Source organism: Papilio machaon, chromosome Z (genome assembly GCF_912999745.1).
Source record: "Papilio machaon chromosome Z, ilPapMach1.1, whole genome shotgun sequence".
NCBI lineage: Eukaryota > Metazoa > Arthropoda > Insecta > Lepidoptera > Papilionidae > Papilio > Papilio machaon.
In genome coordinates, this window is record NC_060016.1 from 2,671,531 (window position 1) to 2,698,964 (window position 27,434).

At 31.8% G+C, this 27,434-nt stretch overlaps 1 protein-coding gene across 1 annotated transcript; it reads right to left on the bottom strand.

Annotated features, from left to right (window-relative positions):
* Nucleotides 1–3,582: 3,582 nt before the first annotated feature.
* LOC106720060 (proton-coupled amino acid transporter-like protein pathetic) lies at nucleotides 3,583–27,228 on the bottom strand. Its single transcript, XM_014514625.2, has 9 exons — nucleotides 27,008–27,228; nucleotides 10,665–10,705; nucleotides 10,146–10,231; nucleotides 9,516–9,590; nucleotides 7,873–8,023; nucleotides 7,085–7,206; nucleotides 6,544–6,628; nucleotides 4,741–5,198; nucleotides 3,583–4,327 (listed from the first exon to the last, which is right to left on the bottom strand). The coding sequence occupies exons 2-9, from the start codon at nucleotides 10,671–10,673 to the stop codon at nucleotides 3,919–3,921; spliced, it is 1,395 nt and encodes a 464-aa protein (XP_014370111.1). The 5' UTR covers nucleotides 10,674–10,705; nucleotides 27,008–27,228; the 3' UTR covers nucleotides 3,583–3,918.
* Nucleotides 27,229–27,434: the final 206 nt, after the last annotated feature.

The following is a 27,434-nucleotide window of genomic DNA, read 5'->3' on the forward strand; positions in this document are numbered from 1 at the left end:
CTACTAAAAACTTGCTCTGTAAGTTTCCTGTGCTTCTTAAATCGCCTTACTTCAGTGTAAGTCTTTGTAAAATTTTGTATCAAAAGTATCGATCGATTTAGCAATGATTTCCTTCTTTCTCGCGCGTTTATAATTTGTTTCCATGTACCTAAGTCTGGGTTCAGTTATAACGGCGGCGTTTTTAAAATGCGATGCTTTTTTATTGCACGTTGTTGCATTTTGAGCACTGGGCGAAAGGAACGAGAGTAGTTTTAAAGCGTTCTTTGGTAGAGAGTCGCCATCGCCGAGTTTAGAGTTAAAAAAGCGCTCGTACGAATGAAGGCTTATATGTCCTGTCTATTGAATTTAGGGTAAGATATATGAATGCATTTGGCTTACTTAATTAAATAATTAAACTTACCTGTTATACCTAAGATGTTCGCACTCTATATGCGAATAGTACAATAATACTCGGCAATAAAATTTTCAATAGCAATTATAAAGTTCGTATTTTGTTATGGAATTGAACTGCAAAGTTGACCACTGTCTGAAAGTTGAGAATTGTCAGTTAAACTGTATGTAGATTTAGGGTGATATTAAGATTGACCTGTTGCTTAGTTGGTTACCATAACTGCTGGTTTCCACTGTCGTAGTACTTGTATAAGTTCATATTGTTATCCCCCTCATTCTGTTTGATAACACAGAGACAAAGATATGTGTACAAGTGTCACAACAGTGAAATCTCACGGTTAATGTGTCAGTCGGTGAGTCTTAATAGTACAGTTAGATTTAGTAAAGATTGTGTTAACCATTCTGGAGGTTAGGAAACTAGAGATAGAATAGATTAAATTATTTTATTCTTGAATAGCTGTTTCATTCACGCAGGCCTAAGGTCCAATTTGCCCAATTATTCAAATATAATGTAGGCAATAAAAACTAATGCTGTTAATTTATTATTATATTGAAATAATATTAGTATTAAATTGCGAGATGAAAATTTGTAATTTATAAGATGATGTATGTAAAGGTGGGTTTTCATGACGCGTGCGATCAACGTCTTGGCAACATGGAAACCCGCTTCTAACCACATATAATAATAGAGTAATTGTATTTTTTTTAATAATTTCGTCGAATTAATTTCAATGCATGTACAAAGTTTAATTATTTGTAATATAATGTCACTTCATATGTTAATTTATTTACCTGCAGTCTGCTAACATTGCACTCAAAGACTATGTATTGCATTTTATTTTAAAATTTAAGTTCACGTGCATGATGATTTTTTTTTATTTATTTTTTTAATTATTTGATGATTTGGCATTCAATTATCAGTTTGAGATTTATGTTTTCTACAAATTTAATTTATTTTCATTCCGGTTTGTAAAAAACCGTCCAAATATTTTTGGTCTGTGCCATTTTATCAATTTAAATTAAGTACTTTGGTAAGTTGTGAAATTTTATACATTTTTTTTTATCATATTATATTATGCCTAAAATGTAGGCCTAGTTCGAAAACATTCATTTTGTAACTAAATATAAGATTTTTAAGTTAGCATATTTTGTATTTTATTTCATTAGCATTTTGCTTGTTAATAAATTTGTAATTTATTTCCAACTGTCGTAATATCATAAGCATAAATAAAAATCATCTCCAAATACTCATTTTCAATTCCCAAGAATAAAAGTAGGCAAAGTTAGATTTTGATTTTGCAGACAATATAATTAGAAAAATGTTTTAGTTTATTTTCAAAATATAAAGATGTCACTGCCATCTCGAGAGCTCGATAAGAAGTATAATTTAGTAAATTACAATTTCCTTCGTTGTAGTTTTAATTGGATTTAAATAAATTTCATATAACGTTGAAGACGTCATGTTATTTTTTTAATGATCATTTCAACCTATATTGCTTCTAGTTGTGTTGGGTTTCGACATCTTGAATTCATACGATGTCTTTTTATTAAGGAAAAAAATATACGTAGAATGTGAAAGTTTACATGGATAGTTGTTTGTTAGAAGGTATGTCCATAACAGCTCAAATGTTTTTTTTTTGTGCCAATTAAGTTTTTTTTATTCAGAGTCGCAGGCAACCGCTAATGCTATAAAAGAGTAGCATAAAGAAAACACAAAGTTAAGCAAACTGGTAAAGAAAAGTGTATTTTACAAATAAAACCCTTAGCTATTCCAGTCCTGAATACTGACCTGATAAAATAACATAACATGAAATTTAGATTATAGGAACTTTGTTATTATAAATAAGACTTATATACCTTGTATATAATATCTACTGTGGCTGGTAACATTTAAAACCAAATATTTAATTAAAGGCACGGTCATTTCATTATTGGTCCGTAGTTACAATAGTCCTTTAAATAAAGCATAATCTAATGTTTAAACATTATTAGATAACAGATTAGTATTATATAATCAAGCTATATTTTAAGGACTATATATATTTTATATATCAGTTCGTTATAAATATTATGTATTTCATATTGCATTTATAATATAACAAATATATGTTCATATTATTTGAAAAACAATTTTGAAGTATATTACATTATATAAATAAAAAAAATCAAGTACCATACTGAAATGCAGTTACTTAAATATAAAAATATAAGAAATACAAAATTAAATATTAAAATTCATTTAACACAATTAAACATAACTGTTGGTTTACATTGCCGTAGTACTTGTATTTACACATATCGTTCTCTTTTTTAAACAGAATGTTAGAGACGACAATATGTGTACATACATATTTCATTTCAGTTGAACCGCAATAAATTAAATGCGACTTTATATAAGATTCGTACATAAAATCAGAAAAATTGGTATCTTTTTCGCGGTAGATGGATATCAATTTGTTCTTATTTTTAAGACCCTTCGTACACAGGGCGAGGTAAATCTCAAAACTGTGCGATTTTAATTGCTAAGCGACTTACGCAATACAATATCTTAAAGATTTTTACACAGGTATCTGCACACAATCTGTTTGATAAGATGGGAGTGAAAAAATTTGTTACAATTTTCAAGATGGCGGAACAAATCTATACAGTTGACATGTAGTCACTGTACTTGACTGATTAAATGCGTCGACGATTCAACGTTATGGTTATGGTGGACGCAAGGATACAATATTAGTTCCGAATATTTCCTTTGCCTTGTGTACGAAGGGACTTAATGTATAAATATAATAGGCTATCGTTGCAATTGTTTATCCTACAGAATTTTTATATACTTTGTTCTGTCATAAATATTACTTATTCTATTATATTTTTGAAACTAAATTCTCGTTAAATATGTTAAATAATTTAATGATATCAATTTTAAAATAAACATGAACGCCGCCTTCACTATTTAAAGGGATATAATAAAACATAAATTATTTCAGATAAAATTTAACGATTTTCGGTAAAAATGTGAAAAAGTGGTTAAAACTTTACCAATAAATAATGAAGATTTGAATAATGCTTCAACTGTTTTGACATTATATTAACAACACAAATATCATTTAACCATTCGTATGAATATAATATGATAATTGAACCTGAACATAACAACATTTTAGAAAATTGTTTTTAAATTATATTGTATTGGTCGTGCTTAGTAACAATAGGGTTGATAAAAATTAAATTTTACTACAACATTTTCACACACATTGTACAATAATTGGGAATGCAAACGAAATAATAAGGTCCGAGTAAAAACTCTCTCATACAAAACCTTAAAACGTTCAATTGATTAACATTTCTAGCACCACACAAAAGCGGTGTCCAAAATCGGGCCGCGGTGTAGTAAAAATAGGTCTTATAAAATGCTTTAAAAAGATTAAAAATAAATTCAACTAAAAACTAAATCTTACGATCTAACTAACTATCACACATATATACTTTTGTATATCAGACCTATGATCACTAGGCTGATGTGTAGTATTATTACTTGTACTCATTTATTATGCTAATGACTGCGTCTTTGGTACCGAAGATAAGTGCGAAGAGGCCAAAGATGAATACTAGAACGTTTTTCCATGCCAAATAGTGGAAGCGGCCGTAACCGATATTCCAGAAAGTGATAACTTCAATAAATGCAGGTGCAATTAGACCTAGTAATGAAAAGCAGAATGCGCCGATGACTCCCATGAAAGGTGCTATGGTGGGTACAGCGGCCGCGAGCAGAACGCAAACTGTCACCATGACGGTGCGCATAGCGTAGTCAGCCATGACCGGGTGCTTGGTGAACTTGTCCTTTATGCAGTTCCACATGATCTCAATGCACACGAAGAACTGAAGACCGAATGTGCAGTAGACGGCAATGGCGATAGCGATTTGGACGATTTGAGCCGGCCTGGAAATATAAAAACGTATTCTTCAAAGAAAGTAATAGATTATAAGCATATCTAGTAGAGCTTTTAGTGTTATAATATCAATCGAGGAATGTTATCTACATTTTATTTTATTCATTATATTACAAAATAACGGATGTTAATCATACAGTAAAATATTCGTATCAACAATTAGTAAGTAGGAAGTAACAATGTCAGTAAAAGTCAAGTCTGTAAAAGTATTAACAACTATAAGTAGTTGAAGTGAACGACTTACTGTGTCATGGTCAAGTTATTAAGACTGTAAGCTCTACCTACGCTGTTATTGTAAGTAGTCTGTTATGTTTACATATATTCTTTCAAGTAATATTCTACATAAAATATTTCGTTTGTGGATTTATAAATAAAATTAAAATATTGATTATTTTATACTTACACATTTTCTTGGTCCAGATTAAGATTTATTGAGTCCTTGACATCATCGCCGTAACGTAGGTAGCCGAGGAAGCCAAGGAGAATGTATACAAGAGTAACTCCAGACATGCCTTTGTTCAGCACACCGCAGAATCCGAGCATAGACTTGGGCGTCTTCATAGCGTTTTCCAGTGGCATCACAACTCCAATCGCTTCCATCGCGAAAATTGTCAGCGAGAAGAATTCAGGCCATTCTACTGGTGGTTTGATGTAGGACACTTTATCAAATTCGAGACCTCCAGTGCCCACTAAATAGTAGAATGTAATACCAAGTCCAACGCCCATGAAAAGATTAGCGATCATAGAAACGGGCGCTAAATATTTCAAGTTCCTAATCCAAGCCATACAGATGAGCGGCAGCAGAAGTATTAAGATTATCATCCTTAGGTCGACATCAGCACTTAGATAGTGGTTCGCCACCTACGATAAAGAATTAATTAATATAGGACAAATTGTACGGAGCAATCACTAAAGGTAAGGTAGATTTTTATAGAATAATAATTTGCTAATTTATTTATTTTATTACGTTAAACAATACTTAATTATTAATTTGTAATAGTCAAAGTAAAAACCTAAAAAAAGATCTAAAGGTAGGTTTCACTCTATCTCCTAATTAACTCAGTCTAATAAACTAGTAACTAATTATAATAAGACAACTCTACAGCAAGATCAATCTAATGCAAATGTATAAAAATTATTTTTAGATAAAAAAAATCAAATTTATTAAAAGTAATATATTTCTAAATTGTTATAAGCAATAAAAACTTAAAAACACTGATAACTTTTCAAAACATACATAAACTTTCAGCTTTTTTCAAACGCGAATTATATAAAAATATTTTTTTCAATAAAATTACAGCAATATTCGAGAACGAAAGATAATAGTTGTAATTTTTTTTAACTCTGAGAACTTAGATATAAACTTTTCGTTTGTTTTGTAACCCGTAAACTTATAAATTTGAGAGTACTATTAAAAAAACAGATGAATTGAGGGTAAGTTAAACTTTGATCTTGAATAACTTTTGACTGAGTTGATTTATCAAAAATTGACTTCAGACCTTTTTTGTAGAGCGTTAAATTCTCTACAAAAATAATGAATGGGAATTGCAATACGATATATCGTTCATTAGTTATGAAAATAAAAAAATAATTTTTTTTCCTGTGTTATTCTTATGAAAAATTGAAAAGTCCGATGCGGACAACCTAAATATTAATATTAAGGGCTCATATTTTCAGAGGCCTATTTTGGCATTAAAACGAAACTTTTGAGCGTAGTTCCGAGGCAATTTTTTTTTTGAAACTCCCTAGGGGACACTTATGATGTGACCTGTTGAATGCGTAGAAAGGTCGTCACTTACTTTATTTAGATCATGATCGGTGATAGGTTTCTTTAAAATAGAATGTATTAAGGAACCAAAGCATTTAGATTGAGTATTTAAAAATGTTTTAAGGAAGTGAACTATTCATCAGAATATCCAACGGTATAGAAATCAAAGCACTGAATATATAGGCTACTTTCTATTCAGCGCTGAGCTAAGCTAGTCTAAATCAATATTATAAAGAGACAAGATTTGATTGCGTAGAATAGGCTCAGAAATTACTGGCCCGATTTGAAAAATTCTTCCACTGTTGGGAAGCTACACTATCCAGGGGCGACATAGGCTATATTTATTACTAGATTTTTATGTATGTAATATATTTATTACTGAAGAGAAATGAAAGGAAAACTTTAATAAGTGATAATTAATGTATAATTATAATTTACCTTTAATATGTTCGTGGCAATGATCACGGTGTAGACCGAGCACGTACCAAAGTAGGTCATGAACAGACTGACCAGTATGAATATTCTGAAGAAAACAAAATGATATTCATAAACATAGATTATAAGTAAATCGTATTATAAAGAATCATCTAACTAGAGTGCCACAGCGACATGAAGCGTGCCTTGGTCTCCGATAATAAAAGCCTCCACTTTTCTCGAACCTAGTTTATAGATAACAAATTATATTTTAAATGTAAAAGATTCGGAAAATTTTAATAATGTTTGTCTCATCTAAAAATAGAATATGAGGTAATTATTCAGACGTTGAGGAAATATATTAATAATTTAAATTACAAATTAAAATATATATTATGGGTTTAAATGATGTAGCTGCCGTACACTTGATGCTGCTACTGTGAACTACGTCGCATGGTGAACTGCTGCTGACCGTTTAAGTTGTCGAAGTCAACTATAATACGCTGTCCGTGAATGTTAGCTCTTTATTTGTAAAAAAAATATTTTTACTGTAAATAGTTCTTACCTAAAACCATATGCGTATCGTTTCCCCCACTGCGGACCGTTTTGCATCGCTGATTCTGCCACTTCAGGATAACTCATAGTGGTTCTTCTCGTTTTTTTATATAGAACGTGTGCGCATTTTATCTGTGAACAAGCACATATATATGTAGTGTTTTAATTATTATTTTTATAATTAGACCGGTGTCACACAGCCGCAAAGCGAAGCGAATCCAAAGCGAAACTATATACTAATAGAGGTAATCAATAATTCGATGGCATTATTATATAATATGTGATTAAAAAGTTAAAATGTTTATCCCTATTCCTTAAAATCAGAGGTCCGACTAGATTTAAACGCCAGCTGTACAAATAATACACATAGCTTAGCAAAAATAAATTGCTGACATTCGCTTCATTTAATTTGTAGATGTTTAAAAATACTTTCGCCAACACTCAGTAATATTAAATTTAGATATTTGCGCTAAGATTTCAAGCATTTTATTTATATTAAGAAATAATAAATATGAGTTTTACACAAAAGATTTAATTTACACTTAGCGACTGGTCGCGCACGACCGTCTCTATACGGCGTCGCGTATATGTTTTAACAAGCAAAACCGCGACGTCCTATAGAAAATGAAAGCCGCGCGCGACCGAATTCGCACAGCTATTAAGTGAGAATAATCTCTCTAATAGATGGCAAAAAGTTTATATATAAAAATCGATCCTTTTTCAGTTAGTCGATTACTTACGAGCATTATTTGCAAACTTAACTACTCAGTTAGCAAGGATATGATGTAAATGACTTACAAGTACGTAAGCGCAGTGGGTGCAGATGACCGCCACGAGAATGGTGAGAAAGATGCCATTGATAAGACCGGAACTTTTGAATGCCTTTGGCATCGCGAGTATGCCAGTACCCAGCGATGCCTTCAGGAGATGGGTTAATGTATCCATGTTTCTGGAAATTATCAACACTATATAGCTTCTAATGCTTTCTAATCATTACAGAGGTTTAATTTATAAAGAGTTTCCACTACCGAAATATCTGTTCGAAAACGTGTACTCATCCCTCTGGTTCTCTTTGAAAGAAAGAGATAACGATATGTTTTTATACAGATGATTCGGAAATAGAAACTGGCAAATAACACAATTGATCCTAGTGTTTTTTTTTTAATTAGCAAGCAAATTTTAATGAAAATTAAATTAATTCACAACTATAGATACGGCGTACCAAAGAGTATAGAAATATATAAACCAAATATTCGCAATTCGCGTTGTAACACTAGATTAAAGTATTTTAACACACTGCAATGCATAGTTTCTTGAATGAATGCATCTGAAATATCTAAAGTGACATTGAACTAAATATTTACGTTAAGTGACTCAAATAACATCAAACATTTTCAATGCTAACCGTAATCTTGTTAAAATATTATAATAGATATATTGACTTGCGCTTTTATATATAACTAGCAGTTGCCCGCCAATTCGTCCGCGCGGATTTAAAATAATCCAGTAAAACGTATAGCCTATGTCATCACGGGATAGTATAGCTTTCCAACAGAGATAGAATCTTCAAATCGGTTCAGGGGTTTCGGTGCCTATTCAATACAAACAAACAATTAATTCTTTTCTCTTTATATCATCTCTATATATATATAAAAGAAAGTCGTGTTAGTTACACTATTTATAACTCAAGATCGGTCGAACTGATTTGACTGAAAATTGATGGGTAGGTAGCTTAGAACTAGGAAACAGACATAGGAAATTTTTTATCTTGTGTGCATTTTTTTTATTTCGCGCAGACGAAGTCGCGGGTAAAAGCTAGTATTAGATAAAATATAATTACCCCAGAAATCCACTAGACTAACACTTGAATTTGTAAATATCGCCACCCCTTACATCTTTGAGAAAACAGAGACTGCGATATGTATTAATACAAGTATCTTCAGTAGAAACTGGCAACTGTCAGTAATGTCACGTAACTACATGTATACATACATATAGATGTTGTATTGTGAACGCAGTTACATTAAATTAATACATCCGTATGTACAGTGTTGTAACTTATGATGAATTATGTATGTTAGATATGTGCGCAGTATCTGTACCTAGGAGATATATGAAACCAATAATTTTAACACGAACAAAAATAACACACTACTATATACTATTCATTCATCATCAGCTCACTATACGTCCTCACTGTGGAGCTCGGAGCCTACCCCAAGTAAGGGGTGATTAGGCCATAGTCAACCACGCTGGCCAAGTGCGGGTTGGTACTATATACAATCTATTATGTCAATTCTATTTCAACCTTCATCAAACAATACTTGACAATTAAACAGGTCGTTGTTGAATCGTGTTTCTACGCGACAACAGTTAGCTTTCAAAACGGGGTTGTCGGGAGTTTTAGCTTAATATTTATATATTACAATATCAATACTTACGAAGTCGGATTGTCCAGTTTTCGTTCAGCAAACGGATCGAAATCCGCCGCCTCTGCATCTTTGGTCATTTCATATCTGCAGACATCAAATAACTTTTTAATTAAATAATAAATATTTACATTATCTATTCTCGGTAAAAAAGATCAGAAATACAGACAGGTTTGCTCGTTAGCTAAGTATTTATTATGCGCACAAATTATGTACAAAATAGTGAAGAGCAATGTGATAAAAAAAATACCAAGGTAACATATGTATTGAACAGGTTGTATCAAAACATCGAGGAAACCTTTCAAAGTTCGCTTTATAATTACTGTGTACACTACCTAGCGAAACCCGGCGTTACCTTGGCACACTTTGATAAAATTAAATATAGGACAACCGAGAAAGAAAATCACGCGTTATGTAAAACACTAAATCATAGATATACGATACGTTAAATAGTCAAGAATAATAAATATAACTGCACTATACTTGTTTACAAATGTCCAGGTTTGGACATTTTATCCAAGCAGTTGGACGGTTGGGGGCTTATTTTTATAACATTAAATAAAAAAAAATATTTCTTTCTACTTAAATAATTTTCATTTAAATAGTGCAAAACGTGTTCGTAGCGAGAACTGAATAGCTTACTTTTTGACGATTTTCTCTTTATTCCTTTCTTCTGGAGACAGGAATGTCTCAAGCTCCTGCTGCGGAGAAGCGCTCCCATTTGATTCCTGTTGAAAAAGGAATATTATTAATGTTTATTTGTACTGAAAGATAGCAATAATCATATTCTAAAATAATAAACCTAAACCAAAATTTATATAAGAAGATTGTTTTTGATACAAAATAAAAACATGTTAAGAACTTGCCTAACGCACTTTATGTTATGTTTGTTTTGTATTTTGAAGTTAAAAATACACTGTAAAATAAAGATAAAACATATTCCAGCTTGTCTAAAAATAGCGCCAATACGTCAAAGGCCATGGGTTTTAAATCTGACTAAGTCAACTAGCTATATGAACAGGATATTTTGTACATATAAATACTGTCAAAAATTTAAGGACAGAGTGTGTTTATAAAAATGAATATCAATTAGTTCAAAACAAATACAACGTCGTTTTTTATTATTTAATCAGTAAGATAAAGTATAATTATAATACTTACGTTAACCATTTTGATTAAAGTTTACTTGTCTCTCGAACTACCTGAAAAGAAAAATAATACGTGATTGATTGCATTTTTTGTGGTATAAATTAAAGGATATTAAGTATTCGTTTGAAATATTTATACAGAAGTAAAGATATTGACTATGCCCAGCAGTGGGCAGATAAAGGTTGTTGATGATGATGATGAAAGATATTTCACGAAGGTAGTCAGTATATAGTTTTAGATTTATAAATTAATGTTAGAATTCATTACAAATGCAAATTTATTTAAATATCTAATAGAATATTTAATAGAATAATAACGAGTGGCTTACTTATTATATAATTTGTAATTAGACGATGTAAGAATGGACTCGTATACCGGTTTGGAGCCTTGTTTGACCCAATAACATTGAATTCACTTTACTTATGTAATACCTATTCGATTTTCTATTATTAAAGCTAGAATTAAACAATTTTATGGTACATAACAAATAGATTATATAATTGAAAAAATACAATACTGGACACAGGACTTTCCTATAACCAAGGGACGGTTTTAGCATTTCCAGCGCCCTGGGCGAGATTATTTCCCTCTTTTTTGGTGTTGGGGTAGATATTCCAATGATAGGGTAACGGAGGCACCCCTTTATATCCGACTTTGGCGCTTGCGGCGCCCTCTTATACTCGGCGTCGTGGGCGGTCGTCCCACCTGGCCCTACCCATACGCTACTTCTGCCTATACCTTCCATGCATACAGTATCCAGTGACTTTCTTTGTCACGACCGAGCCCAAAATCGATCTTTAAGATTGATTCCAATATTTTATAACTTTGTGGGACGAAAATGGATCGATCGCGTTTTAAATGATGAGTCTGTCTTTTGATTCCTATTGCAATCCTAATAAGTATATCGGTGCATATGTAGTATCGGTTAAATTTAAACAAATAGTAATAAAAAATACTTAACTAAAAAGTAGAAAAAAGGTCGAGATCGAGTATTGGGTTTGGACATAAGTAAGAGCAAATTTGAGCTATTTAAAAGTAGAGCACACTACGATCTCATTCAAATAAAAGGAGGTAAAATCAAGTAAACGGTACCCTTGTTGCATCATATACGTCGTTTGTAAAAAGTACAACAATGAAATGTAATGAGCATTAATAAACAAAAATGACCATGACGTCTCGAAATACGCAGTAGAATCCGGAACTTGATGACAGCAAATAAAAGCTGTTTATATACCTAAGTATTGTGTGACATTGAAAACATTTTACAATGTAATTTTACACTGAGTTTTTGTCATATTTATAAATGTAGTAGATAACAGTTTTTAAATTAACAAATTAAAGCTAATAAATCTATCTAATAATTAATATTAATATTAATATAATTAATGCTAAAGAGATATAAAAATAAATAAATGTAAACGAAAACTTTAGAATTTGTTTTTCAACGAGAAAAAGAAAGATAGCAATATATTTTGATAACATGTTTCAACAGTGCAAACCTATGGAAACAAACATACAAATATTAAATGATTTTAATACAAAGTCAAAGTCTCTTTTCGCATGAATAATTACGATTTACTGTCAGTTTATATTGCCTAAAATGAAGTTTGAATTCAGTATTATTACTAACATGCTTTGAATCGTGTGTGCCCGGGATTGTGAAAAATGTTATCTACAATCCACTTTTACAACTCGATGTTCTGGTTCAAGGTCATGACTGCAATAGCTTATCTATTATCTTATCTAATATTTTATCTATACAATTCAATTTATAAGTTTTAAGTACAGTACTTACCAGTGAATTTATTTTTGCGGTATTAAGTGGAATTAGTAAGTTGTTATTAATTTGTACAGTAATAATATGCTTTTTTATGAAATATTAAGACATTCACATTAGTCAAGTTGGTTTTACAAATAGATGTTATTAAGTTGGCCATGGCTGACAATTTTACAAAATTTGAAAAAATACAATTGTTTTATGAGTTTAAAAATATTATAATATACTAGTTGTCGCTAACGCTAGCGACTCTTTCCACGCGCAGTTAAAAAAAACTTAATAGGGATACGAAATAATATTTCGTATCCCTATTAAGTTTATAGTCAGAAGCTACTGAATATGCTTATAAAATTTCATAAAAATATGTCAATCCGTTTCGTAGGAGTATGATAACAAACATTGTGACACGAGAATTTTATGTATAGGATATAATATAATAATTATTCTTTTGTTGATGTGTTTGATATTGACCTGTAACCTGAAAATATTCATTTTAATATCGATTTTTCCCCAGACATTACGTCCCTGCTTAACCCATTTCAACGTTAGAAAAACGTTTGAAGTGAGGATTAGAATGTTGCATCAACACTACACTCATCAGAAGAAACGTGTCTTTTCTTTGATACAAAAATAATTTACTGTTGGAAATGTTATTACTGTTTGCCTTTATTTCAATAATATTTATAGCTATACTTTTGATTAATAACACGTTCTTAACCTTAACTAATTGTCCGGTCCATGCTTTCTTATCGACATAATGTTGAGTTACGCGGAGTCACGGTTCAAACGTGATTAAATACATCGTTGTTTAATCTACCGTTAAAATACGTCGACAGCAACGTCAAATGTTATAACCCCCAGTTTCCATTACGAAAACAAGTACATACATATGCAAAAACATATCATTATTTCAGTTTTGTTCAGAGAGTGAGAGACGAGAGTGTTGCTCTTGTCACGTTTTTTGTTACACTTGTTCTTAAAAAAAAACGATAGTAACTATGCGTCAATACAAGAATCATTGATATTAAAATTCACAATAAATCTTTAAGGAATCCATTAAAGTTTTATCTAGTTTAAAAGTAAATGTCACAGAGACGTAAATTGCAAACAACTCTCTCAGTATATCACACAAGCTGATGATTAGATGTATCCGGCCGACCACTCAATGACTCTTCACATCTGTTACTCTGATGGCTAAATATCTGTTTCTTCCTGTCGAACAGCAAATTTTTGCAAAATACGTATGTTCTGTATAATTTTGTAATATACATTACAGTTACATTATCATATTGTATACAAAGCTTTGTGTGTATTGAGATCCTTAATCCCACAAATTTCAACCTTATTAATTTTATCTTAAGTTACACACGACTTACGACTTCAAAAAGGAGAAGGTTAGCAATTCATCCGTATGTTTTTAATATGAAAATTAGCCTTATCTATTTCTGTTATTCTGATTAGTAAATTATTAACCCAGAATTAGGAAGGACTTTAATGGAATCTGAATCCAAACCTCGCCTAAAATAAAAGAAAGGTTCGCCAAGAGGCTTTTTTTGCGTTTATAGTTTTGTTATTCGCTCGTCCGTATGTAAACTTGAAACGTGTTTAACTGGTATTATTATTTAAGTTGCACTTCTCGGGGGCTCGGCTTGCAATAAAGACTTATACGTCGTTAAGTAGTAGATATATGAACATAACTATGTCCTTCAAACTAGCATGCGTGCAAATTTACCTGTTTATTCAAAGCTGACTATATTGACAATTTCCGACTCAGACTATGTACAGTTTGTATACATAAGAATTGCAGAATTGCAGTGTAAACTCTTTATAACGTTATCCTTTATAACAATAAACTCCCTCTTACGTTAAAGTGAGCCCAACTTGGTTGGTTTGCGTTAAAACCCACATATTGAAACACTCTTTATAGCGATACGCCATTCTCTATTACGAAGAAATGTGTTCATATTTGTAGACAGTAAATATTTATTATCGGTATTATGGTTTATGTTATGTTACCTTGTTAATTTGGTTGTTTTTCTGTTCACTCCATATAACGATAACTCTCTATAATGACAAAAATGCTCAGTCCCTTGAGTTTCGTTATAAAGAGTTTACACTGTATGTATTTATCTTATTCAAATGACGTAAAACCAAAAAGTAGCAACAACATTTTGTTTTAGTTACGAAATTCTATTGCAAATTATTTAAATACGGTCGTGTTCTTGAAACATAAATTTATCTTTTGCATAATACTGTTACAATGTAATAACTATCAATAATAATATTCCTTGACTTATGTTTAACATGTACAAATAAGCTATGAGATGTCTGTTGTACGAGTATATTCATTGGACACGGCCCACGGCTAAGCACGATGGCGATTTTGCATCGATTCAATTGAACCGTAATGTTTTGTTATTCTAGTGCGCACACGATGCCTGATAGTGGAATGTTCTCTGCCCTGTAATGTACTCTTCAACAACAGTATTCTCTAAGACTTTACATAAGTAAAAAAAATTGTAATGTAATAATTTCATTGGAAATTAAATACTTATTCCTTTTGATACGCTTCTGGTGGCGGAAAGAAAACTAATGCGCAAGATCTTGGGCCCAAAGCATAGAGAAGACGGCAGCTGCAGAACCCGCTAAAATGCAGAAATCGAGACGCTGGTGGGCGAGCCGAATATCATAGAAGACAAAGCTCACAGACTCCGATGGCTTGGCCACCTTATGAGGATGGGGGAAGACCGGAATGCCAAAGCCAAGGCCGCCGACCTATCGGCCGGCCTAGATACCGCTGGCGAGACGCCGTAGAGCTAGACCTGCTGGAGCTAAAAGCGATGGACTGGCAGGAGAAGGCACAAGACAGACAACTCTGGCGATCTCTTGTGTTGGAGGCCAAGACCCACTTTGGGTCGCTGCGCCAGTGGAGTAGTAGTAGTAGTTTTGAAGAAGTTCTAATTCCATAAGAATAAAGATGAAATTTCATTTCTCAATTCTACTCAAAGCACTTAGATCGATTTTGATAAAATATTTTCACGGGATACTTTAGGTTTAATAAGAATTATAATTGGACGAAAAATGGCGCTGCTATCGATATTCTATAAGTTTATTTTAAATTTTATGACAACTCTGAAGAAGCAAACATAGCGTTCCAAACTTTATGTCGGCTGATATAGTCGCACAAGAGGCTGAGATCAATATAACATTAGGTATTATTGGGACCTACAACGGTGCACTCGTTCGCGCGCTTTCCTGACTACGAGCCTCCTTAAATACTGAATCTTTTAATACATAAACACGTTAAAAATATTAACCTTCACACTATACCAATAGATATTGGCAACGGTATTCAATTAAAACTGAACAGTCTAGAAATTAAGAAAATAAATAATCTAGTAAGTGCATTCTTTGTACCACTTGTCGAGAATAATATAGAGTGAAATATCTTTTGTTTGGTTGTTTAAAACAAACAGAGCAGTACTCTTGATTATCCTTACTATCTTAATTTGTGTTGGTAGCGATAATTATGAAGTATGTACTGACAAATAACCGATTGCATTGTGTAAATAACGAACAAGTTTCTGGAAAAACGATAACAGCTATAAATGCCCATGTGTTCAAATAGTCTTCAGTTTCTAGAAGTCTTTGTTAAATTATAACAAAACCTCTGATTTTTATATAGCTTTCTACGTTTACGATGATTTTTGAACAAAAATTGAATTATGTACTAAAAATGCAGACCAAAAACTATTATTATTATATTATTGGTATTATTAACCTAAAATGTTACATTAAACTAAAATCTTTATTTTATTTCTAGGGAAGTTCGTTAACGTTCTTTTTGCACTCAAATTAATTAAAAACATTGAATTAACTATTAATTAATACATTTCTTTATGAAGATTTTCTACACAGTAGCTTATTAAATGCCGACCACTGGATGGTCACTCGATAGCAGCAATGAATTAGAACAATTGCACATAGTCCAAACGTAAACATATCTGTGTCTGTATTTTGGTTACAACTACACTGTGGTTTGTGGTTATTAGAGCGATATGTCAATGTGGGAATTTCGTGGAATGCTATATTTAAAATATATACTTGTGCTAGGTGAAAGACTGGGTAGTAAAGTGCGTTAGCCTATTGAATATGATCCAAAGAATCAACAAAAAGAATGAAAGGGGAATTGGGTTAGATAAGGAATTAGATAGATAGGAAAAGTACTGTTTTTTTCTGTTATTTCTCTTTTCTGTCTATTGAAGGCAGCGCATTTATCATTCTCATCAGACTAAAATAGTAATGCTTAGAATATACTGTGTACGCGTAATCAGTGACGGTAACGATGTTTTCGGTTAATAAAATTTTTATAGATATTTTAGCTAATCGTAAAATGTACGTCACTAGTGATCGTCATTACAACTCGAGGGCGCCAACAAAGTCTACACAGGCGTTATCGAAGCGAGAAATCACTAATTATGTTTGCGTGCTTTATGGACAGTAACAGTGTTGGGTTCACTTCGCGACCGTGCTCTAAGTGAATGATCACGTGCATTCGATGTCGTGCAAAACGAGACATCGTATTTATCGAAATGATTGTATGATTTATTATATGATGTCATTAAAATAAGCTGTAATTAGATGATGATTGAATGAAATTATCATAAGGTATATATTTAATAATAACTTTTTTTTTTTAATAAGAGATGGGGGCAAACGAGCAGCGGGAACACCAAGGTGTTCATCGACGCCCATGGACATCTGCAATACCAGAGGAATCGCAAATGCGTTGCCGGCATTTGAGATGGTGATACGCTCGCTTCTTGAAGGACCCTAAGTCGTAGTGGTTTGGAAATACCGCCGAGGACAGACCATTCCACAACGCGGCCGTGCGCGGCAAGAAATTTCGCGAGAACCGCACTGTTGTGGAATGCCAGCCATCCAGATGGTATGGATGGTACCTGGCGGTCTGTCGGGTCGTCCGATGACGAAACTCGGCGGCAGGAATCGTTCCAAACAGTTCTTCGGAACACTCCCTGTGGTACAAACGATAAAAGATGCAGAGGGAACTGACGTCCCTCCGCAAGGCCAGAGTATCAAGCCGATCGGTAAGAGCTCGGTCGTTGACGATTCGAAATGTCAATTATAAAAAAAAATTGACATAAATTTATCACTTCAATTGATCCTATTTAAAAAGTAACACTCTCTTAAGAACAAGGGTTCTTCTATGGGTATAGTCCGAGGTTAGTATGAAGTAATATAAAAAGGTGTAAAAATGAGTGTACGTTTAAATGTAACTTGTTAGTTATTTTTAATGAGGAAAACAAACAAAATCTATTCTTATGAATCGGAATACGTCATTGTCGCGTTTTGTTCTTTACTTCACTTTAATAATTGTATAGGAAAATACATTTAAAATATATATAAATCAAAAGATTACATAAGAACCATTTATGCTTTAAAAAATTTAAGGGCACGACTAATAAAAAATTAGCGCTTTATTTCTATTCTCTCAATATTTTGTTTAGTAAAGTCATCTATAGTACGGTATAGCTCTCACAGCTTGGGCAAAAAAAAACTTAACGAAGTCTCATGGTAACAGTATGATCTACTCTATTCGATCCAAATTTAATTCTTTGTTAAAAAAATACATACATATATGTATAAAATATAGAGATATATCTCAATATATCTATTATTTATTATTCAGATCAAATCAGCTAGTATTCAAATATCTAAAACGTTATATCAATGCCACAATAATATGGCGACAAATTTATATAAATTTTAATAACTACATATTTAAATGTATTTTCAATGTCTCTGAATAATGTTTTATTTAGCGCAAGTTTCCACTTGTACATAACCGTATTGTACTGTCAGTTTATTGAAGTGTAAGTATGAGAGGAGTAACTTTTTTTTACAAAGGCATCATCAGTGAAAAGGCCACAGTTTTATATTTACAATTTATCAGATCTTTAAGTAAAAATGAACTATGCACTTTTATTAATGATATTTGTTATTCAAGCTATGTTTGGCTTCTTAAATACAGGTATCCTAGTTAAAGAGCCAAGAAAACATTAACATAAAATGGTAGTATGCATTAGAACATAATGTATATCATACTAATGTTATAAATGCGAATGTTTAGATGGATGGATGGACGTTTGAAGGCCGGACCTCCGGAACGGTTCGACGGATCTTGATGAAATTTGGCACAGATGTAGAACATAGTCTGTAAAAACACAAAGGGTTAATTGTTACGTTTTTTTAATTCCGTGCGGACGGAGTCAAGGGCGACAGCTAGTATTTAATAAATAAATTTTATTACACTATTTCTGATGACGTAATTGATACAGAGCACTTTAAATATTTATTTACTATCGTAAATATGGCTTATGTAAATAAATTACATCACCTCTATCTTATCGCACACAAAAATATCTTATTATAAGGTACTGATTGCAATGTAGCAAACAAATTAATTAAATTTAATATGTGCAACTATTTATGAAACACAAGCTGTCGCCCGTGACTCCGTCCGCAAAGAGAAAAAAATAATAATAATTAGTAGCCTATGTGTTCTTCCAGACTATCCTTAATTTCATCAAGATCCCTTGGGCCGTTCCGGAGATACCTTCAAACAAAGATCCATCCATCCATCGATCCATCCATCTACACATTCGCATTTATAATATTAGTAAAATTGAGTTGTGTATTCTGAATGGTTGAGGCAACCTTCAAAAAGCTTCTTAGTTTTACTACATAAATTATTATCTCATTAAATTAAATCAAAAGATTGGTATAGTTTTACACGACGACTATTTGTTTTTATTGTTAAAAGGCCTCAAGTTCGATGATTTAGAATTTCAAGTGCATGAAATGTTGAGATTATGCCATATAAAGTAGGATCATAATATGCAAGATTTCATCACAATTGATCTCACCAAAGTCACTTTCTTTTACTATATTGTGATACAGACTTATTAATTAATTAATCTCTATGCTTGGAATGAAGATTATGGTATTTCATTAACTGTTGAGAACTGAAACTTAGGAGTACTTCAAAGCTATGATTCGATAATTCCACTCGAGTAAATACTCTTAAATTACAGTCTACAAGTAAGTACGTAAAAAAGTACGTAAAGTAGTAAGTAAGTACCTAAACACTAAGGTCGAGTAGAATAGACCGAAAAAAAGTGTTTTTAATTATTATAGAATTTATCTTTCAAACAAGATAATATGTGATAATTCAGAGGTGGTTCTTCAAAGTTTACCCACATCTTTTTGGTTCTTCTCGAACTGACTCTCCTATTCATCAATGGTAGTCAGTGCTTAGCAGACTTTTTTAATTTTTTAAATAATTTTAATAACAGTATAATGGTTGAAAAAGTTTTATAACAGATTCAACTTAATTCAGTAAAATCTTAATAACTCTCCAAAGATCCGTCGATTAAAATTATGTTGTTAATTTTTTAACAACTTACTTCCTTAATCTAATTATTGATTAGTGTGAAATAAATTATACACAAAACACGATGACAATATCACGTCTAGTCAATATCAAAGACGTCTAATAACAGACTTATTAGTTATTTATATAATCAACTGTCGTCCGCGACTACGTTCTAAGGGATTTATAACCTAAAAAAACCAATTTCAAACAAAATGCACTCAAAAGAAACATAAAAAAAAATTCAAACAAAATGCACTAAAAAGAAACAAAATAATGTCATGAAAACTCTCTAAACTCTAGTAGTTAGTAGTAGGGGCTCAGTTTTCCGCAACTCCACGACAAGCGCGTATTTTGGGTGTCTCTAAACTCTAAAGAAAGTTCTCTTCTTTCTTGTAACATGTCTATATTGTATAATTATTGTTATTTCGCAGTCGGTGTCGGCTGAAGTAAATAGGTGACATTTTATATTTGAGATGTATTAGACATACTTACGTTTATGTCCCTACTTAGGCCGAAACCGACTCCAAAATAACAATAATTATACAATATAGACATGTTACAAGAAAGAAGAGAACTTTCTTTAGAGTTTAGAGACACCCAAAATACGCGCTTGTCGTGGAGTTGCGGAAAACTGAGCCCCTACTACTAACTACTAGAGTTTAGAGAGTTTTCATGACATTATTTTGTTTCTTTTTAGTGCATTTTGTTTGAATTTTTTTTTATGTTTCTTTTGAGTGCATTTTGTTTGAAATTGGTTTTTTTAGGTTACTTTTGAGTGCATTTTGTTTGCGATTGTTTTTTTTTTGAAGTCGGCTATTTTTTTTTCTTAAAATTTTTGTTTTATTTCACAATTTTTAGTGAATTTGAAGTTCAATTACAAATTTCCTTAATACATATAAAGACATAAATAAGACAAATAAAGAAAAGGACTTTCCTATTTGATATGTGTGTACTTCGATTCAAAAACTAATTTAGAATACACCAGATAACCACTTATCCTTTAAACAATGAAATAATTATCAAAATCGGTATACAAATTGAAAATTACCGAACTATATATCGTAGCGTGCCTTTAATTTTGTCCAGCCGCGCGCCGCACTAGCATTTTTCGAATGCGCGTAGTTTTTAATTATTTAATATCTCCCAAACTATTGATCAGAATTACATAGTTTAAAGGCTAACGTAATCTGCATTTAATACTCTAGCCATCAAACATATTTATTTGGATAAGGATTCATATCGAATATAATATAATAGCGCCGTAAGCTTACGACGCTGTTTTTCGTGTGCATTTTAATCGAAGTTTGTTCACAATAACATGGTTTTTGTGAGACATCCATAGATGATAGATATATGCCACCGAAGACGTTTATTTAGCAAATTTAAAGATGTATAATTACTCCATACATCATTTTTATGTAAGTCATATAGTTTGACCTACGTAAGCCCAGAAAGCAAAATTGTGCTTTTCGTGTAGCATTTTTCGTTTCCGCGTAATTTTATTCTTACGATATCTCCTAAACTATTAGACAGAATGATATAGTTTCAATTGCAAATATAATCTACATTAAATTCTCTTGATAATGAACATGTTTATTTACATAAGGGTTAATACTGAACTCGAATAATAGCGTCGGAAATAGGGCATGAATTTAATTGATGTTTCTGAAGAAAAAAATGGTTATTGTGAGAAAACTATAAAAGATAGATATATGCTATCGCGGACTTTTATTTAGCACATTTAAAGAGCTTCAATTCGCCATACATCATTTTTATGTAGGTCCTATAGTTTAGCCTACGTAAGCGCTGAAAGCAAAAATGTCCCTAATGTTCGCAACAAATTTTGAAGCTATATTCAAAATCTACTAGTCTTCTAGTTATTAAAAAAAAAAAACAAAAAAATGGGACCCACCTGCAAGCACTTCCTTTCGATTAAAATATTTTTCATCAAAATCGGACCACCAGGGGCGGAGTTTCGCGGTAACACACATAAAAAAAAAAAAAAAAAAAAAAAAATACAGTCGAATTGATAACCTCCTTCTTTTTGAAGTCGGCTAAAAAGAAAACATAAGCAGTCTATGAGTCTTTCCAGACTATTTTCTATATAGGTATATATGACAAATTTCAGCGAGATCCCATTAGCGGTTCTATATTATTTATACTATAGTGTTTGGGATTTTTTTTCTAATCCCTAGATTAAAAATGTGTATTAAAAAAATAAACATCCATCCGTTCATCTAAACATTCGCATTTATAATATTAGTAAGATAAAGTCAACTATGTATGAACTCAGACAGTTTATTCGAAATGAGACAAATTGTTTAGGCTACAGGACACAATGACACGGACATAAGTATGCACTTACCTTTCGCAAAATCCTTCGGTTAGTCGGGCAAAAAATATTTACGTTTTATTACTTCTCATGGGAATTAATTATATTAAGGTAACATTTTCTTCTAAACGTAACCAACGTATCACAATATCTCTGTTCTTTCTAAGAATATAAGAGAGAAGGCAGTATTGTATGTTACAACAGTGCAGACTCATTGCAAGATAAAGTGTACATGATAATTACGCAGTTCATGTTTACTTTAATGACTAATTTCTTATGTAATAAAATAGGTTAATGATCCGGTAGGTTTGCAGTAAACGCATTATTTTAGGCTATCTTTGTATATGGCATTGAATTGCTTCGTTATAATCAATATTATGAAAATCGAATCAAAATATTAGCACGGTTACGATAAAAATATATTATGGCCCGTAAATGTTTTATAATCGAAAGTATTGTTAACTTTTAACCTTTTACTAAGATTAAGGTGTCACGGAAGATTTTTATTTTGAACATAATTTCAAATTGTTGCATAAATACAATGAGTAATATTATAAAGGATATTTATTTAATTATCCTTGATGTATTTTTATCATTTTGTTAAAATTAAAATACCATATTATTATTGATTTGTCAAAACACTTTTATAAGAATAGTAGCTGTCGCCCGCGAAACTGTCAGCGTGGAATTAATAAAACACTAAGTAGCCTATGTTTACTTCCAGACTATGCTCTACATCTATGCCAAATTTCATCAAGATCTGTTGATCCGTTCCGGAGATATCTTCAAACAAACATCCATTCATCCATCTAAACATTCGCATTTATAATATTAGTAAGATTGACTCTCATTCTATGGAGACTTAACGTAGTAAGTGGCGTCAACTGAGCGTTATTTCGTACAAGTTTGTGATGCGCAAGAGTTTTATTAAAATTAGACAAATATAAATATGTAATGAGAAATAAGTAACAATATTTTAAAAGCATTGAGTAATAATTATTTATAGATTGCACAAGATGAATATTTTTAAGAAAATACTGCGTTGTCATTCTCGTCGATAACCTTGAGAAAAAATATAAGATATGTACTAAACATCGCTGATAAAAAACATCATAGTGATGTCGATATTTGATATTAAAATATGTATTTTGTAAAAAAGCTAAACAGATTATTTAGTTATTCTTTATCAAAGTTTAAACGCTGCTTTACCTAAAAAATGCTATTATATGCTATGCTATCCTATATGCTCTTTCTAAATTATACAACTAGCGTACCGTCGTACATAAAACATTCTCATATATTTTATTTTGCACACATCTGTATACATTTAAATAGATAACCTCTGAATCTACATAAGCATATAGACACAATACTTTTCTTAGATATTACAGAAACAGACAGCTTGGCCTTAATGAATATGAAGTCTGCGCCCGTCGTATATAATATACATATTACATATATACAATCTACATATTTGGATGTTACGTCTATCGCTTCATTCTAAAATATTGTGCAATAAGATAAAATTAGACATGTACTTTAAAATCTATATATATAAAAGAAAGTCGTGTTAGTTACACTATTTATAACTCAAGAACGGCTGAATTGATTTGACTGAAAATTGGTGGGCAGGTAGCTTAGAACCAGGAAACGGACATAGGATAATTTTTACCCCGTTTTCTATTTTTTATTCCGCGCGGACGGAGTCGCGGGTAAAAGCTAGTTGTACATATATTATTGTGTCATCGCTTTTACTGTCTATCACAAACCAGAGGGTCTATCACGAATATTTACGATATGCATTTTTATAACGTCATCGACAAAATATGTCAAAATTTGTACGAAATTTGTCGTTGTACTTAACGCCCGATACACCGTACAAATCTATTACAAATATTGTCGTTGTCGATGAAATTCCTAATACTCTCAAGCAAACTTTCATGCTAGGCCCTCAGAGAGTATAATATGTATTAATACTATTATTACTGCAGTGGCATCCTACTGTTAGATCAAATCAGTGTAAGAACAAAGGTTAACAATGGGCTGTGGACAGTGTCAGTGAGCAGGTCATATCGTTCAAAGGGCCAATAACCGTAGTAGAAAGGTCCCTCATAGCAGTTGATTGATTGATGACCTAAAGACCTTATAAATGCAGCAGCGAGACATTACGACTAATTGTGAACCATACTGGATAACTTTCAAATTCTCTTAAAACGTGTAGAGTTTTTTATCGATACCTACTAATGCATTAAGTTTACCGCCTGATACATAGCGTGTTGTTGATATAATATTTTTACCGAAGTAATCAAGTAAATTTTTTAACAGTGGTAGGGGAGGCGAAGCGGGGTTTTCGGGTATTACTCAAGCGGGTCAGTAAAACATTAGGGGAAAACCGTACATCCACACAAGTATTCCCGCCGTACATGAATTCTTGAAAGCCGCGAAATTGGTTGTTAAAAGTACCTACTTAAGTGCGTCAGATTGCGACAGGGTCAGTTAATACATTCAGAAAAGTCTACGCGTCAAATATTTTTCGCGCTCGACAATGTCAAGGTGTTGTTTTTTCCTTGCAACTTTCTGACACTCTTGTTTCCTTATGTGGCGTACAATTTGTCAAATAATTAAATTGCATTCTCTTCTTCATGTAGCTAACTCACCCAGTCTCAAACTGTTGCATTCCAGATGAATTATTTCAATTCCAGTTATACTTAATTACGTTAAGATTTAACCATGAAATATTTAGTATAATAATTTACAGCTATTTCAAGGAATCAGTTCATTTGTTTACTGTGTCGACTTAATCCCTTTTTTTTCATAACTTCTTGACTCTACCGGATGTTTTTAAAACGGATGAGTGATAAGAATATTGTTAAACATTAAACTTGTACGAGGGATATGAAAGTTATTATTTATTTTTGTTTAATATAATTATATTAACATGCATTTCATAATTAATATAACGAGGAAAATGATAAGCCGAATGTAAACAAAGTAACGCATCGGTAATAATTAAACTTATTGGTGACGTTTATGGTCGTCTATGGCCTGAAAGAGAACCTGAAAAGTCTTACTCATATTATAAATGCGAAAGTTTATTTGACTTGATGTTTATTTGAAGGTATCTGCGGAACGGTTCAATGGATCTTAATGAAATTTAACACAGATGTAAAATATTATCTGAAAGAACGCATAGACTACATATAAAGTTTTTTTTTAATTACGCACGGACGGATTCGCGGGCCAGAGCTATTATAAAATAGATATGTAAACTATTTATTTCGAAATACTAAGATACATACAATCCCTATAATGGATTTATAGACAAATCAAAAATTACTTGTCAGTTTTTCCTCCCAAGCAAATAAGCATATTACCTTTAGAACAAAAAAAATCTAGTACCTGCTCCACAGATTTATACAATCGGCTAGCGACGTTTATGAAAGTCGTTAATGCTTATTTTTTCAATGAATTACTAGTTTTAAGTTACTAATTTTTGTGTTAGATCGTTACTGTATTAAGCTTGACCTACATTACCTTAAGCGTCTTTCGTTCGAAAAAAAATCCCCCGGCCATGTTCGCCATTGAGCTTTCTCCCTTTTTTAAACCACCCCTCGTTTGACAAATAAGTACAGTTAGCACAGTTAGTACAGTGTCTGTTACACACGTCGGGTTTATTATTTTCTGGTGTCCGATTAGTACTTAATTTTTATAATGTTGATTTTTACTGTAAAGTAATATTATAACTACCTGACTGTCATAATATATAAGTAGTATATATGTATTAGTTATGTATTGTATTAATATTTTGCGAAGACTTAACCTTGATGTAAAATGTTTAAGTAAATAAAATATTTTTATCAGCTTAGTAAGAAACTAAATTTTATTTTTAGAATTTAAAAGTAGATAAAAATATATTTAAAAAAATCCTACGGATACGTATACGATATGATATCTCATACTTCAAAATCGGTACATCGATATAAAATATCACAAGTGAACGGACATGCAAATTATTTATGTAATTAAAAACGCGCGAAAAATGTTGCCCTTATTTTTATTAAATGTTAACATCCCTACTACATATTATATTTTATAATTATAATGTTTAGTAGTACAAGATATATAACAAAAAAAAAAGCGTACGTTTTATTTCGTGTATAGAAACAATGTTAGAAATTAGTAGGTCAATGGGTAGTGGGTACTGTTCTGTACTGTATGTAGTGACGTGTGATTAATTTAACGGATTACGGAAGTCATCGACCGCTAGTGTTATAGTTATTTATTGGACGTGCAATTAATTTGTACCGTACAAATAATTAACATTTGATTATTGATACTATTTTAAAATAAAAACAAAGTATATAGATATATTAAGTATTTACACGTCGTTTTGTTGTAATTTGTCCTAAAATTAGGTCACAGTTTAATAATAAAGTTAGCAGAAAAACGAAATAATAAACAAATACTATATAGCTTTAATTGTATTTTTGTTAATGAGGATAAAATTATGGTGAAATTAATAAATAATGATAAGATAACGAACGTGACCTAGATTTAGAAAATGCTAGCTAGACCTAATTTCTACATTAACAGTAATTAATTTGCTTAATTTTATAACAAACACAAAAATAACAATACATTGAAAAAAAAAAATTAACATAATATGCAAATGGTAACCAATGTCGACGTTCTTTCGGTTCAGAGAAACTAAACTATACACAAACGCCGGTAGCTATTTATAATAATTTAAATGTCACGAAATTAAATAAAAGCTTATTATAAAAACTTACCAGAATAATTTGTAGCTGCTGTTGTTACGGCGAATAGGTTATATTAAAGATTCGGCGCGCCACGTGTTGTTAAAAATATGCAACTGCGGACGACCACCCGGCGCGTACGTTAAAAACAGAATGAACGAACGACGATGGTCGAAACAAGTTTACCGTATTATACTGTATGTAGAGATACGCACAACGTGCATAGCAAGGAAACCGATTGTTGCGTCATAAAAAAGAGAAGGGGGGGTTATTACTGTAACGTCGATATCAAACGTCGCGTCGGACGGTGTCAAAACGTCAAACGTTATAATCCAACTCATTTTGATTCACACCAAATCCGATTAGATTTCATACAATTAACGGTATCTTCAATTTTATTAATTAATCATGTACTTTGCAAATAATTAAGCTTACCATTATCTACAGTTTCAGTGTGTAC

Bases quoted from the DNA above. Each gene is read 5' to 3' on its own strand.
- LOC106720060 (XM_014514625.2), bottom strand. The intron at 9,591-10,145 runs GTAAGCTATTCA...TGATGTCTGCAG, and splicing joins AAAGAGAAAATCGTCAAAAA to ATATGAAATGACCAAAGATG. The intron at 6,629-7,084 runs GTAAGAACTATT...TGTTTTCTTCAG, and splicing joins CGATACGCATATGGTTTTAG to AATATTCATACTGGTCAGTC.